The 16394-nt window shown below is 47.1% G+C and overlaps 1 protein-coding gene across 1 annotated transcript in view; it reads right to left on the reverse strand.

Annotated features, from left to right (window-relative positions):
* Positions 1-16394, reverse strand: part of SORCS2 (sortilin-related VPS10 domain containing receptor 2) — a gene marked incomplete at its 5' end in the record, with an annotated part of 92216 nt that overhangs the window by 16225 nt on the left and 59597 nt on the right. Inside the window, 4 exons of the mRNA XM_015406426.1 lie at positions 2014-2139; positions 4097-4209; positions 7272-7395; positions 12203-12336. Coding sequence (XP_015261912.1) covers positions 2014-2139; positions 4097-4209; positions 7272-7395; positions 12203-12336 — 497 coding nt within the window. The remainder of the gene's footprint in view (positions 1-2013; positions 2140-4096; positions 4210-7271; positions 7396-12202; positions 12337-16394) is intronic.

A 16394-nucleotide genomic window follows, 5' to 3' on the forward strand; every position in this document is an offset into this window, starting at 1 on the left:
GAGATTGGATTTATACCCCGCCCTTCACTTGGAGTCTCAGAGCGGCTTACAAACTCCTTTCCCTTCCCCTCCCCACAACAGACACCCTGTGAGGTGGGTGGGGCTGAGAGAACTCTGACACAAACTGCTCTTTTTCAAGGACAGCTGTGCCAGAGCTTGTGACTGACCCAAGGTCACATCAGCAGGTGCAAGTGGAGGAGTGGAGAATCAAACCCGGTTCTCCCAGACTGAAGTCCGCGCACTTAACCACTACACCAAACTGGCTCTATGAGAACTGCAGGGTCTGTTCTAGTTTACAGCTGAAGTCACGGCTGAGTTTAATCTAGTAAAAACCCAAAACAAAATCCAATCTGATTATACCAGCTGCCTTAAAAGGGGGCAGGGAAGACAGTCGGAATGAAAATAATTTCTTCTGCCCTCTTACACAAAAATATTTGGGCCTGATGATATTCTTTTTCAGTGCAGCAGCATTGCAAGCAAGGATGAGATGGAAGCAACCTGTTTTCTACCACGATTTGCCCTCCAGGAAGCAAGGAGAAAAACAAAAAGCGGAATACTGTTGACCTGGTTCACAAACCGAGACTGCTTTGCCACAGATGTTCTCTTCTGCCTTTGCTTCTGGAGAACTGGTTTGGGGACCGTCCACACAATGTTGTCCTCTAACTGCCCACTTTCCAGGTGTTCTCCATCCTTGGCAATGCTCCTTCTCAAACCTGGCTTACTATGATATTTGCTGAAAGAACACAGTCTGAGCATGCTCTGTTTGCATGCTGTCTGGATGAGACAGGTGCCCATTTGTGACGGCCCCAACCACAACGGTGTGATTTCCCTCCTGTCAGCTCCTTACAGTTGTCATTTCCCCCACCAAATCGCCACAGTGCAACAGCAATTGCAACTTAAAAAAAAAAGTCCTTAGGTAATGCAACAGGTGGCTCAAGTGGTTAAGATGCTGAACTGCAGGCTGTGGAAGGTCAGTAGTTCAGCAGTTCGAGACCCGGGTGCCACATGACGGAGTGAGCTCCCATTTCTAGTTCCAGCTCCTGCCAGCCTAGCAATTCGAAAGCAAGACATTGCAAGTAGATAAATAGGTACCGCTTTGGTGGGAAGGGAACAGCGTTCCGTGCGCCTTGGTGTTTAGTCATGCCGGCCACATGACCACGGAAATGTCTTCGGACAGCGCTGGCTCTTCGGCTTTGAAATGGAGATGAGCACCGCAACCCTAGAGTCGGATTCGACTGGCTTTTGAGCAAGGGAACCTTTACTAATGCAACAGGGGGAAACTTGCAGGGAATTCGCAGCTGATGAAAGCATGCCCAAAACACCTGTGTAGCCACAGCACTGCCGCACGGGGCCAGCCAATGGGGCACCAGAGGCCAAGGCCTTCCCAGATGCTGCCTCTTGGCACTGCTAGTTGGAGCTTTACTGCCTCTGGACACGGAGGTTCTCTTTAGTCACCGAAGCCTCCGAAGGACCTATTCCAATCACCTTTGAAAGCCACCTACCCTAGTGGTCACTACATTGTGTGGCAGTGAATTCCGCAATTTAATTGCTCAGAGTGGAGGAGCATTTGCTTTTGTCTGTCCAGCTGTTTTAAGTAGGAGACATTATGCAAAGTGTGAGAGATTATGCCAAGTGAGGTAGAAGAAGAAGAAGAGAAGAGATTGGATTTATACCCCGCCCTTCACTCGGAGTCTCAGAGATGCTTACGAACTCCTTTCCCCTTCCCCTCTCCACAACAGACACCCCGTTAAGGTAGGTGGGGCTGAGAGAGCTCTGAGAGAACTGTCCTTGAGAGAACAGCTCTGACAGAACTATGGCTTGCCCAAGGTCATCCAGCAGCTGCAAGTGGAGGAGTGGGGATATCAAATCCGGTTCTCCCATATTAGTGTCTGTGCACTTAACCACTACACCAAACTGGCTCACCAAACCAGTATTGCTCTTCCATTGATTAGGAGCCCGATGAAGTCAAATAGGATGTTACACATACACTCCCCAAAGTAATAGTCTGCTTGCCTTATTGCTAGATATAGTTCTTTTCTTTTTGGGGTGGTTCAGAGACTGGAGCACGTATAAGTCCGCTGTGGTGGGCAACCCAGGCCTTACCACAGTCACAAGATTTTCCTCAGGTATGTTTGTCTCCTGACGAGAGAAAAAGACAGACAGAAATTGAGTGGGCCTGTGTGACGACTTTCATTTTACTATACTACATTTTTAAAGTACATGTTTTCGATTTGATCCCTTTGGCTTGGGAAAGATGCCATACAGATAACAGCACAGAAATTGCACAGACATTTTCTGGTCACCGGATAGGGTGGCAAAATGTTCCTCTAATGTATCTAAGAATTGTTGGAGATGCAGGGATAACGTGGGCTCATTTATACACATGTGGTGGAACTGTGAAAAGATCTATAAATTTTGGAAAGAGGTCCAAAAACTAATAGCAGAAATGTTAACAATTAACCTAAATTTAACTCCAGAAGTATATTTATTGAATATGATGCCAGATGGTTTAAGTACAAATGATAAATATTTGCTGACATATATTGTAACGGCAGCAAGAATTCTGATTGCTAAATATTGGAAGTCAATTAACCTGCCTACAAGACAAGAGTTAGAATACAAACGGTTAGAAGTAGCAGAAATGGATAACTTAACAATGATATTACATGGTAAAGATAAAAATGTATTGAAAAATAGATGGTCTAGAGTTTACGGATGGTTAAAAGAAAGAAGGAAAAAATAGACTCAAATGTTATATATGTAAAAGCACTGGGCTGTAACTATATGGAAAAATTAAATAAACGGATTTTTTAAAAAAAGAAATTGCACAGACATTTTCCACAGGTTCTCCCCGTGCCTGCACTTGTATTCCTCTGCTGCTTTCCCTCACTTCCGCAGATGCTTTTGCAGTTCCAGGCACAAAAATGCAGTTTGTCCTCTGTTGCTCTCCAGCAGCAGACTTCCCTGTTTCTGGGAATTCCCACGCTGCGCTGCAAGGCCGGCGGGAGTGCAAGGAAGCCCCGCGAAGGCCCTCCCTGGCCCCAGGCAGGCATGGGTGGGGAGAGGCAGGGAGGAAGCAACTTACCCTCCCTCTTCTCCTGCCTCCTCCTGGCTGAATGAGGGCCGGAAGCGGGGCGGCCAGAAGCAGGGGGCGGGGCTTCGTCATGTGCCCCGCCCCCCGTACCTCACCCAGGGGAACTGCGTTCCCCCGCGTTCCCCCCCGAAATGACCTCTGCTGAGGGAAATGGTGTAAGTCAAGATTTTTGGGGGGCAAAACAGGGAAATAAGATGCCAAGAACCATTACTATATTTTTTTTACATACATTAAGTCCGAGAATCTTTCAATTTATAGAATTCTGAATGGGGGCACTAGTGACTGTGTTGTGCGTTAACTTCCAGTTTTAACCCATCACCGCAATGTCCAATCCTGTGCATGTTTACTCAGAAGTACACCCTACTGAGTTTAGTGGGTTACTCTCGGGAAACCGTGCACAGAACTTTAACCCCAGTCCGTGATAAATGATGAGTGTGTGAAAACTTCGATATTGGATGATGAAAGAGAAAAGATCTATCTGCATGTACGTAACATCAGAAATGTTGTGTGTGACAGAGAAGTTAGTCAAATTGACCGATATACAGGAAATAAATTTCTGTAGCATGGTTTGGAGGCCAGCCAGCAATCTCACTATGGTATTTGAAAGGAACTGAATTTTCTGAAAAAGCTTTCCAAGACAACCCACATAGCAACCAAACCCAGATGTGATCGGAGGAGGGAAAACTGTGGCCAAATCACGCTTCTCAAGGTCTAAAGGTGCTATGTATCACACATGAAACCTGAGCACAAAATTAGAGTCCAGTGGCACCTTTAAGACCAACAAAAGGCTACGGGCCTGTCTCTAGGTAGAAGTAACAAGCCACGAAGGGTAAGGACTGAGCACTGAGGCGATAGGCTACACTCCTCTAAGCAACATGCCCCTATCCTGAAATTTATCCAAACGATTGCAACTCGCTGGATTGCTGTGGTGCTCTAAACATGGAGGTGCCCCCTTAACAATTCAGTTCAATGACTGAAGGTATTCATAACCATAGAGGTCACCTTTGCAATCCGCTGCGTTACGACAAGGCCGATGTCCTCTCGCCAAGCAGGTATGTTTGGGTTGTACAAATCCAGATACTCGGAAAACCTTAAGCGAAGGGCTGGAAAATGATCTGGAAATGGGAAGCGAGAACACTACTAAGTCATGACGTGAAAAGTAAACTTTCTTCAAAAAACAGACACTACTTTTTTTCCCCGTCTGAAATTCATGACACATTAAAGGAGGTAGCTAACGGCAGAACTACATGTTACACATTTAATATCGATAGTTAAGAAAAAGTAGCTTTTGGAGGAAGCAATTTGTCATGCCTTTGTAAACCACCTTGAGACCACCAGATGGGAAAAGGAAATCTACAACACCATTGAGATCTCTCTTAGTTACTGCCTCTTTTCAAGGTTTTCTGCTCCTTCAGTTACTTCCTATCTCTCCGCGGGATGCTGATTCATAAAATTAATCAATAAATGATTAATTCTTACAAGTTTCTTGATTCTGAACTTTATTTTGGATCAACATAACTACTTGCAATCTCTATCTATTTTGGAAACATCTGAATCCAGCCAAGAGAGGGATTCTTCAACTGGAGAAACAGAACCTGGAAAAAAGCTGCTTCTGGGGTTTAGAAGAAGGTTTATACACACACACCCCTCACTCGGAGTCTCAGAGCGGCTTACAAACTCCTTTCCCTTCCCCTCCCCACAACAGACACCCTGTGAGGTAGGCGGGGCTGAGAGAGCTCTGAGAGAACTGCTCTTTCAAGGACAGCTCTGACAGAACTATGGCTGGCCCAAGGTCATCCAGACAGGTGCAGGTGGAGGAGTGGGGAATCAAACCCGGTTCTCCCAGATTAGAGTCTGCGCACCTAACCACTACACCAAACTGAGAAACAGAGGACAAGATAGAAGAGGACTTGGCATGAACAGTAGACCCCGAACCCTTTTTGAGGAATAGTGGGTGGTTAGAATGTCCCTCTCATCTGCCGTGAGTGAAGGGCAGTGTATTGTGTGCTTCCTTCACGAAGCTGAGGAACAGCGGGGTCATCAGATGGCAGGACACAGTTCTAGCCTTTGGAATCCTTCCAGCTGAACCGGAAGTGAGCTCAGTCGGCGTCCATCCCACCAGCGGCCACCTGTGCCATCAGGCCTGCCAGTTCCTTGCAAAACGATACTTGGGCAGCGAAAGGATTTTGGGGTTCAAAGACCAGCAGTCTTTGGCAGCTGTCCTCAGAGCTCTGTTTCTCTTAAGGGTAAAGGTAAAGGTTCCCTTGCTCGAAAGCCAGTCGAGTCCGACTTCTAGGGTTGGAGTGCTCATCTCCGTTTCCAAGCCGAAGAGCCAGCGCTGTCCGAAGACGTTCCCGTGGTCATGTGGCCGGCATGACTAAACACCAAGGCGCACGGAACGCTGTTCCCTTCCCACCGAGGTGGTACCTATTGATCTACTTGCATTTCTTGCTTTCGAACTGCTAGGTTGGCAGGAGCTGGAACCAGAGACGGGAGCTCACTCCGTCATGTGGCACACTCGGGTCTCGAACTGCTGAACTACCGACCTTCCACAGCCTGCAGTTCAGCGTCTTAACGACCTGAGCCACCGCAGCTCCTCTGTTTCTCTTACTACCCTACAATAACTCTGAGGTTCAAGGATTGGGGGGGGGGGATGTCGATCAAAGCTACACACCGTTCTAGGAGCCCAAATACCCCCACAAGCAAATACCCTCATGTCTTTGCATAGACAAAGGAGGATTCCTTCACCCAGGAAAGTACCATAAGGGAGGGACTGGGCTTTGGGAGTGCATTTCCTTGGCACCCTAGCCCTCCTCCCCACAGCAGTAATCCACTGGGTTCTCCCAAGGATACGTGACCTTGAAGACCAAATCCTTTTCCTTCACAGAATCATGGAAGGGGCCATACAAGCCATCTAGTCCAACCCCCTGCTCAGCGCAGGATCGGCCAAGAGCCTCCCTGACAAGTGTTCGTCCAGCCGCTGCTTGAAGGCGGCCAGGGAGGGGGAGCTCACCTCCTCCCTACGTAGCTGATTCCAGCATTGTACAACTCTTATTGTACAAAAGTTTCCCCTAATATCCAGCTGGTACCTTCCCGCCCTTAATTTAAACCCATTCTTGCGAGTCCTCTCCTCTGCTGCCCACAGGAACAGCTCCCTGCCCTCCTCTAAGGGACAGCCCTTCAGATACTTCAAGAGAGCAATCCTGTCCCCCCCTTCAGCCTCCTCTTCTCCAGACTCAACATCCCCAAGAAGTCCCTCAGCCTTTCCGCGCAGGGCTCCTTGGTCTCCAGGCCCCTGTTCATCCTCATCGCTCTCCTCTACACCCGCTCCATTCTGCCCACGTCCTTTTTGAAGTGAGGCCTCCAGAACGTGCGGCCTGACCAATGAAGTGTACAGCGGGACCATGACATCTTCCTCAGAGATCCTTTCACCTACCACCTGAAGGATCAAGGAGAGTCACTCTTCCTCTTCTTTAATTGGGACCTATTGAGGAACACAGTCAAAAAGCATGCCCTAAGTGTGCGGACTCTAATCTGGGAGAACCGGGTTTGATTCCCCACTCCTCCACTTGCACCTGCTGATGTGACCTTGGGTCAGTCACAAGCTCTGGCACAGCTGTCCTTGAAAAAGAGCAGTTTGTGTCAGAGCTCTCTCAGCCCCACCCACCTCACAGGGTGTCTGTTGTGGGGAGGGGAAGGGAGTTTGTAAGCCGCTCTGAGACTCCAAGTGAAGGGCGGGGTATACATCCAATCTCTTCTCTTCTTCTTCTTCTTCTAATGTTCAGGGCGGGAAGGTGGACGCATATAGCCTGTTCTGGTCACAGCTTGGAAGCGAAGAACCTCTGCTTATCCCTTGCCTAGAATGTCCCTTGCTGGGGTCGCCATAAGTCAGTTGTGTCTTGATGTCCCTTATGCAACATTTAAGGTACCGGATTCAAGGTTGAGGTACGTAACATCTTGCATTGCCTTCAACGAGTCACAAAGACATACAGAACCGGAATGAACTCCCTGGCTACGGCTCGGCATTGGAAGTACCCACAGATCTGAGATCTGGAGGACCACCAGGCACTTCAAACCCCTCTCAGTCCATCTGCAGGAGAATCAAGTGGGGAGGATCTACACAGTACTCCCACCCACCCCAACCCCCCAAAACGTTTTTTAAAGGAAATCGCCTCACCCAAAACTTGGATAACCTTGGAATCCTGGAGCATGGAGTTCCCACGGGAAGCCTGAACTGTCACTCTGACTTCCCCGATCTCTGTGAAAGTAGTCACCAGGAAGCTCTCCAATGAAAGGTGTGGCTATTTAAAAGAAAAGGCAAGACAGGAAAAAACTGAGTTGTGGCTGGAAAGAGACGTGTAAGGAGGCTGTCGGCATCGTTAGGTTTGAACCTTGCGCAGTCCTGGAACCCGCACTCACTGCCAGGGCACAATTTTGGAAAAATCCTCCTGGGCACGGGCAGAGAGCATTTCCTCCAGCAGTGGATAACCGCAAGCTGTTCTCACACATCAGGGATGAAGGGCAAAAGATCCCAGATCGCGGCAGAGACATCCCTGGCATCGGGTGACCCGGGACGAATGCCCCAGGCCCAGCGGTTTGGGGGACTCTGCCAATCATCTAGGCAATGGTGTTTGTGTGGGAGGTACAAGCCAGCTGATCAACAGCGGTTTGGGAATGAATGGCTCTGTCAGCTATGCTGCCATGATGGGGAGGTATCCATTCTCTCGATCTGTGGGCCAGATGCTGCTTCTTTACTTTTGCTTCTGTAATGCTGTCTTGCAGGTTGCCGGTGTAGTGTCTGGGATGCATGGAACCGTGGGAGCACTTTCGGTTCCCAGCTGCGGCCTCTAACGGCCTGAGACCCCTTCTCCCGCGTGCGGGAGTCAGGCTAATTGGCCTACGGAAAGGTGTGTGTGCGTGCATACGAATACCCTATATCCCATTATGCTTGTAGGAACGTTGCCATTCTTAACAGTGACTTTGTTACTGCCAGGGCCGGCTCACGCACTAGGCGAACTAGGCGATCGCCTAGAGCGGGACGGCCCTTAGGGGCACCAAACTGCACCCGGCCCCGTACTTTGGGAGTTTCTTGATTATTATCTTTGTCCATAAATGTGTTTTTTTTTGTAAATGTGGGGGGGGGCCGGGGGGGGGGGGGGGCAGAAGGGATCCTTGCCTAGGGTGCAAAATAAGCTGGAGCCGGCCCTGTGCATCTATAGCTCTGCAATAAAGTATAACCTTTCTGATAAGCATGTACTCAGTTGTTGGCTGTGGAACCTGACAGGCTCAAGAGGCTGTGGTAAGGTTGCCAACTGCCAGGTAGCACCTGGAGATCTCCCAGAATCAGAACTGATCACCAGAAGATCAAAATCAGTTCCCTTGGAGGAAATGGCTACTTTGGAGGGTGGACTCTATGGCATTGTACCCCGCTGAGGTCCCTCCCCATCCCAAACCCCGCCCTCCCCTGACTCCACCTCCCAAATCTCCAGGTATTTCTCAACCCAGCCACCCTAGGCTGGGGGGAGGAGCTTGTCACAGGTCCCACATCCCTCTAGGGACACCCCTGCCAGGGGGTGTTACTTCCAAACAGTCCTGATTCCTCAGGTGTTCGCTCATTCATAGAAATTAAATCCAGGGGCAAATCAGCCAGTACCCACAGTTGTATATAACAAAGCCTTGCTTTAAAAAAACAAAAAAAACAAATGAAAACCAGCCTCAAAAATCTGTAATTCTGAAAACAGGAAAAGTGGAGGTAGACTTAACTCTTTCCACACTGGCTGTAATCAAAGTCACTCTACTGCCCTGAAAAACTCTTTCCCCACTGGCTGTAATCCAAGTCCCTCTCCTGCCCTGAGTAGCAGGTATATGTTTACCCTTGTATCTGGAACGCCATAGGTGGGAGGCTGGTAGGGCAGATTAAGCTTCCCCACTAGGGAAGCCAGACTCCAGGTGGAACCTGGGGATCCCCCAGAATTACAGCTCATCTCCAGACTACAGAGATCAGTTCCCCTGGATAAAAATGTGTGCTTTAGAGCAGGGGTGTCAAACATAAGGCCCGAGGGCCAGAACCAGCCCTTCCAGGGCTCTTATGCGACCCGCGAGCAACTGATGCAAGGGAGGGAGTGCTGGGGGGGAGAGAGTGGGTGGAGCCACTCCATTGTAGTTTCAGCACGGTAGAACAACGGCAGTCAGGCATCAGGGGAGCATCTGCCCAGCGCTGCACTGCTGCCTCTCCAATCGGCCTATGTGCGTTTTCCTCTGCACCCACCATCCCACCCCAGGGGGCCTTGCAGTGAGGATACACCTACTCGGAGCTTACCAGCTCCTGTCCTTTATACAGTTTCTATCTCCAGTACCCAGCATTACATTTTATGGCACACATGGCCCAGCCCGACAAAGTGATATTTATGTCAGACCCGGCCCTCATAACAAATGAGCCTGACACCTCTGCTTTAGAGGGTGTACTCCATGGTATTCTATTCCACTGAGGTCTCTATCCTCCCCAAGCTCCATGCCCAAATCTCCAGGAATTTCCTAACATGGATCTGAAAACCCTACCCCCCTCCCGTCCCCTGCTAGTGGCCACGGGGGACCTAGTAACCCACCCTCCTCCTTGTCTCAGGGCCTGTTTTCATTTACCAATATTGAGACTCTGTTAAACTCCTTTGCATGTGATTTCACTTTGCCTCTAAGCCAATCTCTCATCATGTCATACATCAAATGCCTAATATAAATATGCATTACTGTGATTTATTATACACATTAAGCAAAAAGGAGTATCACAATTAAACATAGGTATAGTTCAAGATTGTATAGTCTGCTTCTCAAAGTCCAGTTACACCGGGATATAACTGAGATAAAGCACTTGAAGACTTTTAATGAATGAAGTTATTAACAGACGGATTTCAAAGTGAAAAAGGCACAAGACAAAGATGCCCCTTATCACCACTCCTATTCATTCTTGCAATGGAGATCGTTGCCTCCAAAATAAGACAGGTTTCCAAAACTGAAGGACTGAAAGTGGATGGAAAGGAAGTTGAACTGAAAAGTTATGCCTATCGGGGGTCATTTCCTGCAGGAGCGCACAGGAACGGAGCTCCGGCAGTAAAGAGCCCAGGGGGCGGGCACATGCAACAAGCCCCACCCCCTGCTCCCAGCAGCCCACAGTCAGAGCAAGAAGCGGCGAGGTAAGTCACAGAGCTCCCCCACCCAAAACAGTCCAGTGGCACCTTTAAGACCAAGTTTTATTCAGGTACAAGCTCTCCCTCCTCTGCGAGGACAGATCTGCACGTCCCCCCCCCCAATAGCTAGCAATCCAAAACAGTCCAGTGGAGCCTGAGTGGTGGGTGTTGCCTTCTGACACACTTCCGGTGATGTCAGGGGGTGTGGCATATGCAAAAAAGTTATGCTAAAGAGTTATGCTAATGAGCCCCTGCACCTCTTTTTCTACGAAATGACCCCTGATACCGATTATGTCGTTTTGAAAATTTCAGATCCACAAAAAACTGCAGCCTGTTACAGAACAAACTGAAAGATTTGGCTCCTTTTGGGGATTTAAAATTAATAGAACCAAAACGAAAATAATTTCAAATTTCTAACAAAGCAAGAAGAAGAAAATATTAAGAAAATTACAGGATATGAATTAGCATCAAATCCAGTTAAATATTTGGGAATAAACCTGACTGGGCAAAGTGGCACATTATTTAAAGATAATTATAATGTGATCTGGGGGGAAATATAAAAAGATTTGGAAGGATGGTCTAAATCAAAACTGTCATGGCTGGGAAGAATCTCTGCAATAAAAATGAACATACTTCCAAAAATAAACTTTTTATTTCAGATGAACCAATCAATATACAAGAGAAGACTCTCAAAGACTGGCAAAAACAAATGGACATGTTTATATGGAAAGGCAAAAAATCAAGAATTAGATTTAAAGTGTTACAAGATGGGGGAAAAAGAGTAGGTCTAGCGGTACCTAATATCAAATCATATTACCAAGCAACTGGCCTAGTTTGTATTATACATTGGATTAGAAATCCAAATGAAAGACTAATGAAATTAGAAACTGCAGACCTGGCTGAAGGTATACATATTTATCGTTGGATCAAGAAAGGAACATGAAAAAATATAATCGAAAAATCATGCAATCAGAGACAGTTTATTTAAAATCTGGGAGTCTTTAAGAAGAAGAATTAGTCTTCCAGTTTAACCTGTAATGTCATCTATAGATGCATATTGTGATAAATACATGAGGAAAAATAATGACTTCATAACATATCAAGATACGATAAATTTACAAGGTGAAATAAAGTCCTGGCAAACCATTGTGGAAGAAGGAAAGGACATACAATGGCTAATATATTTCCAACTGATTTCCAGATTGAACAATGATGTCTATACAGATGGAGATGGAATAAGAGGTTTGACAGAATTTGAAAAGATAATTACGCAACAGAAGGATTACCTACTAGGACAGATTTATAAATTATTACTTCAATATGATACAGAAACAGAACAAGTTAAGGTGTGAATGATGAAATGGATACAGAATTTTGGCAAAGAGATATTTTTCCAACAGTGGGAAAACCTATGGGTGAAAGACATAAAATTCACCATGAGAAGGGAGAATTGGTATAAGATGTTTTTCTGATGGCACATCACCCCAAAAGATACTGAAAAGCTGGATAACAATTATAAAGCGACCTGTTGGAAGTGTAAAGACACAGATGGCACCTTCTACCACATGTGGTGGATGTGTAAAAAGACAAGAAGATTTTGGAAAGACATACATGAAGAAATCGAGAATATCTTAAAAATTAGATTTGCTATGAAACTAGAGACTATGTTGGGAATTTTACTAGACAATACCGAAAGAACTTCACAGCAATTATTTAGATATATATTAATTGCAGCTAGAATAGTCTTGGCAACAAAGTGGAAAACCATCACTTGAGATGATAAAGGGGAAGTTTCTCTGAGCTAGAGAAAAGGTGGGGTATAAATAATTAAATCAATAAATAATTTGAGACTTCCTGTTATTCGCTGCCGTAAAACATGGCAAAGTTTGAAATGCCCCAGAATCACAAATAATTTTTATTCCAATACCTGAAGGCTGTCTCCAATCCACCAGTAAAATAGCGTGAAGTTTGGGTTCCTTGGCAGGGTAACGGCTGTCAGGTTCACCTCCTGATTTCTGCCAACGACGGGAACAACTTCGAGATGTAAAGCCTGTAATGGAGCTAGAAAGAATCCCACTCATCAGTGATCAAGCATTGCAGGGTCTTGAACTGTTTCGTACTCTCGCCTCTACAGCAGACCCACCAACTCTCTCTTGAGGAAGGGCATCCATTAGGGTTGCCAGTGCCCCGTCTCCCCCCGGCCACCAGCCATGTCTCATTAACCTGATCTCATTAGATCTCAGAAACTAAGCAGGGTTGGTCCTAGCTAGTAAATGGATCGGACATCTCCAAGGAATACCTTTGTGACACAGAGGCAGGCTACGGTAAACCACCTCTGAATGTGTCTTGCCTTGAAAACCCGATGGGGTCACTGTAACTCAGCTGTGACCTGACTGCACTTCCTACCACCGCATGAATTAATGACCTCCAAAATATCCTAACATTAACAGCCTTGACCAGGTCTTCCAAACTGAGGGCCGTGGACTCCTTGATCGACTCAATCCATCTCATATCGGGTCTTCCTCCCCCCCCCACATTTATTTTCCATATTTTCCATAAGAATACAAACATTTCAGTTTCTTAGGTTACATAAATTTTTAGAGTCGTGAAATCAGATTACATTCCTTATACATATTTTTAGCTAATTACTTATCAACTTATATTGTTTATCCATTTATATACCCTTATCAGAGGTCATTTCGGGGGGGAACGCGGGGGAATGCAGTTCCCCCGGGTGAGGTGCAGGGGGGCGGGGCACATGACAAAGCCCCACCCCCTGCTTCCGGCCGCCCCACTTCCAGCCCTCATTCAGCCAGGAGGAGGCAGGAGAAGAGGGAGGGTAAGTTGCTTCCTCCCTGCCTCTCCCCACCCCTGCCTGCCTGGAGCCAGGGAGGGCCTTGGCAGGGCTTCCTCGCACTCCCCCTGGCCTTGCAGGTCTACCACCGGGCCCCTGATGTCAGGGGGTGTGGCATATGCTAATGAGTTATGCTAATGAGTCCCCCTAGCTCTTTTTCTACGAAATGACCCCTGACCCTTATCCATCTTTTATTCTGTAATTTACGATCTTGAAGCAATAAACTCAAATTATCCAGTTGTGCTAATTCTAAGAGTTTTGATATTAAGTCCTCTTTTGAGGGTATTTTATCTGTCTTCCAATTTTTTGCCACCAATATTCGCGCCGCTGTTGTAATGTATACTAATAAATATGACTCCTGCTTAGCATAACCTTTTGGAACCATATTCAGTAAGTAGGTTTCAGGTAATAGCTCAACTTCTAAGTCCAGTATTTCTAAGATTATATTATGTACCATTTCCCGATATTTTTGTATTTTACAGCATTTCCACCAATTCTCCTGCTGCCGTCAACTCTTCCTAGCATTATTGTCTTTTCCAGCAACTCTTATCTTCTCAGACCAAACTGTACATCTCAGCAAACCATCTTTAGTTGAAAATGGCAACAGATTCTAATTGAATGCCACTTTGGGAGCTGATGTGGCCAAAACACAAGGCAGAAATACATCGAATCGATAAATAAAGGCACTGGAGGGCCTCCTGGTGGTCTCCTAGAATTAGAAATGATCTTCAGGCAACAGAAATAATCCCCCCAGGAGAAAATGGCTGCTTTGGAGGATGGACATTATACCCTCCCCAAACCATGTCCTCCCCAGGCTCCACCCCCAAATCTCCAAGAATTTCCCAATTCATAATTGGCAACTCTAACGTTAAGTGTAGGCTTTGCAGACTATTCCGGGAGGGGATACCTGTTAAGTGCCACATCTCAGTGGAGGAACGACAGTCAGTGCAGGAGTGGCAATCTAGCTAGGGTTGCCAAGCTGAAAAATCTCCTTACCGGGGGACTCCCGGTCTGTGGCTGGCGCACGCACCGCACGCACGTCACCAGGAAGTGACGTTATGACGCCAGGCACGCTGGGGGCGGAGCCACGACCATCCGAGGGAAAACCATAGAGTTTTCCCTTGGATGACCGTGGCCCCGGCCCCAGCGTGCCCGGCGTCATAACATCACTTCCTGGTGACGCGCACGCCAGGGTGGGGTTCCCCCCGGGGCCCGATCCACCAGCGGCAGGGAACGGGCCTCTGGGGCTGGGGTTTCCCCGCCCCCCAGGGGGACTTGGCAAGCCTAAATCTAGCGTCCACCTCTATATGTTTATTTTACTTTATAACACCTGAAAGCTGACACCCAGAATTATACTTTGTTGGTCTTAAAGGGGCCACTGGACTCAAACCCACCTGAAGCTATTTTACTTTGTGTTATCTATAGTCTGCCCTTCTCACCAGGAGTTAAGGCGGATCACATAGTATAAAGTCAATGCACTCAGTGGGATGCTACATCTATTAAGCAATGCAATAGGACTAGGATTGCCGAAACAAAGCTGACGTCTGAACTGAGCCCAAGGGTGTGATCACGCTGACAGTTTGGTGCGATATGGCACTGCCTCTAATTGCCAGTTTGGTGCAGTGTTTAAGTGCATGGACTCTTATCTGGGTTTGATTCCCCACTCCTCCACTTGCAGCTGCTGGATGACCTTGGGCAAGCCATAGTTCTGTCAGAGCTGTTCTCTCAAGGGCAGTTCTCTCAGAGCTCTCTCTTCCCCACCTACCTCACAGGGTGTCTGTTGTGGGGAGGGGAACGGAAAGGAGTTTGTAAGCCGCTCTGAGACTCCAAGTGAAGGGCAGGGTGTATAAATCCAATCTCCTCCTCCTCCTCCTCCTCTTCTTCTTTAAAATTTGCCAGTGTTGCAGGGCATATCATCCAAATAGCACACCCTGCTGCAGGTTACCTACGTGGCCGCCCCCTGGTCAAGTATCCACATTACTGCAGCGTCTCAGCCACGGAGTGCACTACTCGGTTTTTAAAATGCAGTGGGCGCATATATGCTCATGCACGGATATATGTGTTCATGTGCACGCATGTGTGCTCATGCACTTGTGTGCATGTGTGCCCATGTGCATATAGGCAAAAACTCCACCAAAAAAACCCCACCCCAGCAGTGTAAAAGGATCTGCAGGATCAGACTGCCAATCCATTTTGTGTGCGCTCCTCCAAATTCAGACATCCGGCAATGCGCAATGAATGCACGGGGAACCAAAAACACCATTTGTGATGTGGTGCCTTTTCAACCTGGCTCCAAGTCATCCAACAGCAGGGTGAGTATGCCTGGAGAACACCCGACAAATGTGGCTGTGTGACTGTGCCCATTTAATCTGGAGTGGAAGCGTGGCTATGTCGGGTCCAACTGCTCATGTGACCACACCCTTCATATTAAACACAACACATGAAACAATGCAGAACATGGTATGACATCAGTAGAAACACAGTGCATTTTCCTGGACCAGTAGGTTATGATGTAGCTGTATTTCCTTCACAAAAATGCCTGTGTTGTTAATTTGTTCTATTATTTTTTATGGCTTTTGTACACGGCTTTCAATACACTGTGGGAAAGGAGGTTAAAAATCCTTTGATCCAGTAATTCAAATAATGCCTTCTTAGGAGGCCTAACAGGTCAAATCCAGTTTCCAGCAGTGCCTCCCCATACAAGAAAAAAGACTGAATAAATAACCCTTCTTCAGAATTCCATTGCCTCGAGCAGGCAAGAGATGTTGAAATTCCAATTAAAATTCCTCTGAAAATGTTGAATTCATTCTGCTCTGAAGAAGTGGGGTTCCCAGGCCTTCACTGGACCCACTGCATGGCTAGGGGTGTAAGCTCTGGTGTTCGAAATACTTGGAGATTTTGGGAGTGTGGTCTGGGGAGGGCGGAGTTTGAGGAGGACAGGGACATTCACCCAAACCTTAATCCAATGGGAAAAGTGAGAACATTTGGCTAAGAGAATGGAGATTGGTTCCAGTGAATGATGTACACAATATATTGAGCGATTCTTGAGAAAGAAGGCTGGGAACGACTTGTCAACCAGGAAGCCGTCGGATCGCTTGTCTGGCAGTGAGGATTACTTGTCCTACAGTGGTGGGATTGTTGAATTGCCTCTTCTATAGCAGCAAGCTCTGAAATAAAATACTACTTTTGGATTACGTTTATACAGGAGCTAGCTGTTTAGATTAGGGTTGCCAAATCCATCTTCCACCCCCCCAGCGGGGGCATT

This window comes from Gekko japonicus, unplaced genomic scaffold (genome assembly GCF_001447785.1).
Source record: "Gekko japonicus isolate JY-2015 unplaced genomic scaffold, Gekko_japonicus_V1.1 scaffold3279, whole genome shotgun sequence".
NCBI classification, from domain to species: domain Eukaryota; kingdom Metazoa; phylum Chordata; class Lepidosauria; order Squamata; family Gekkonidae; genus Gekko; species Gekko japonicus.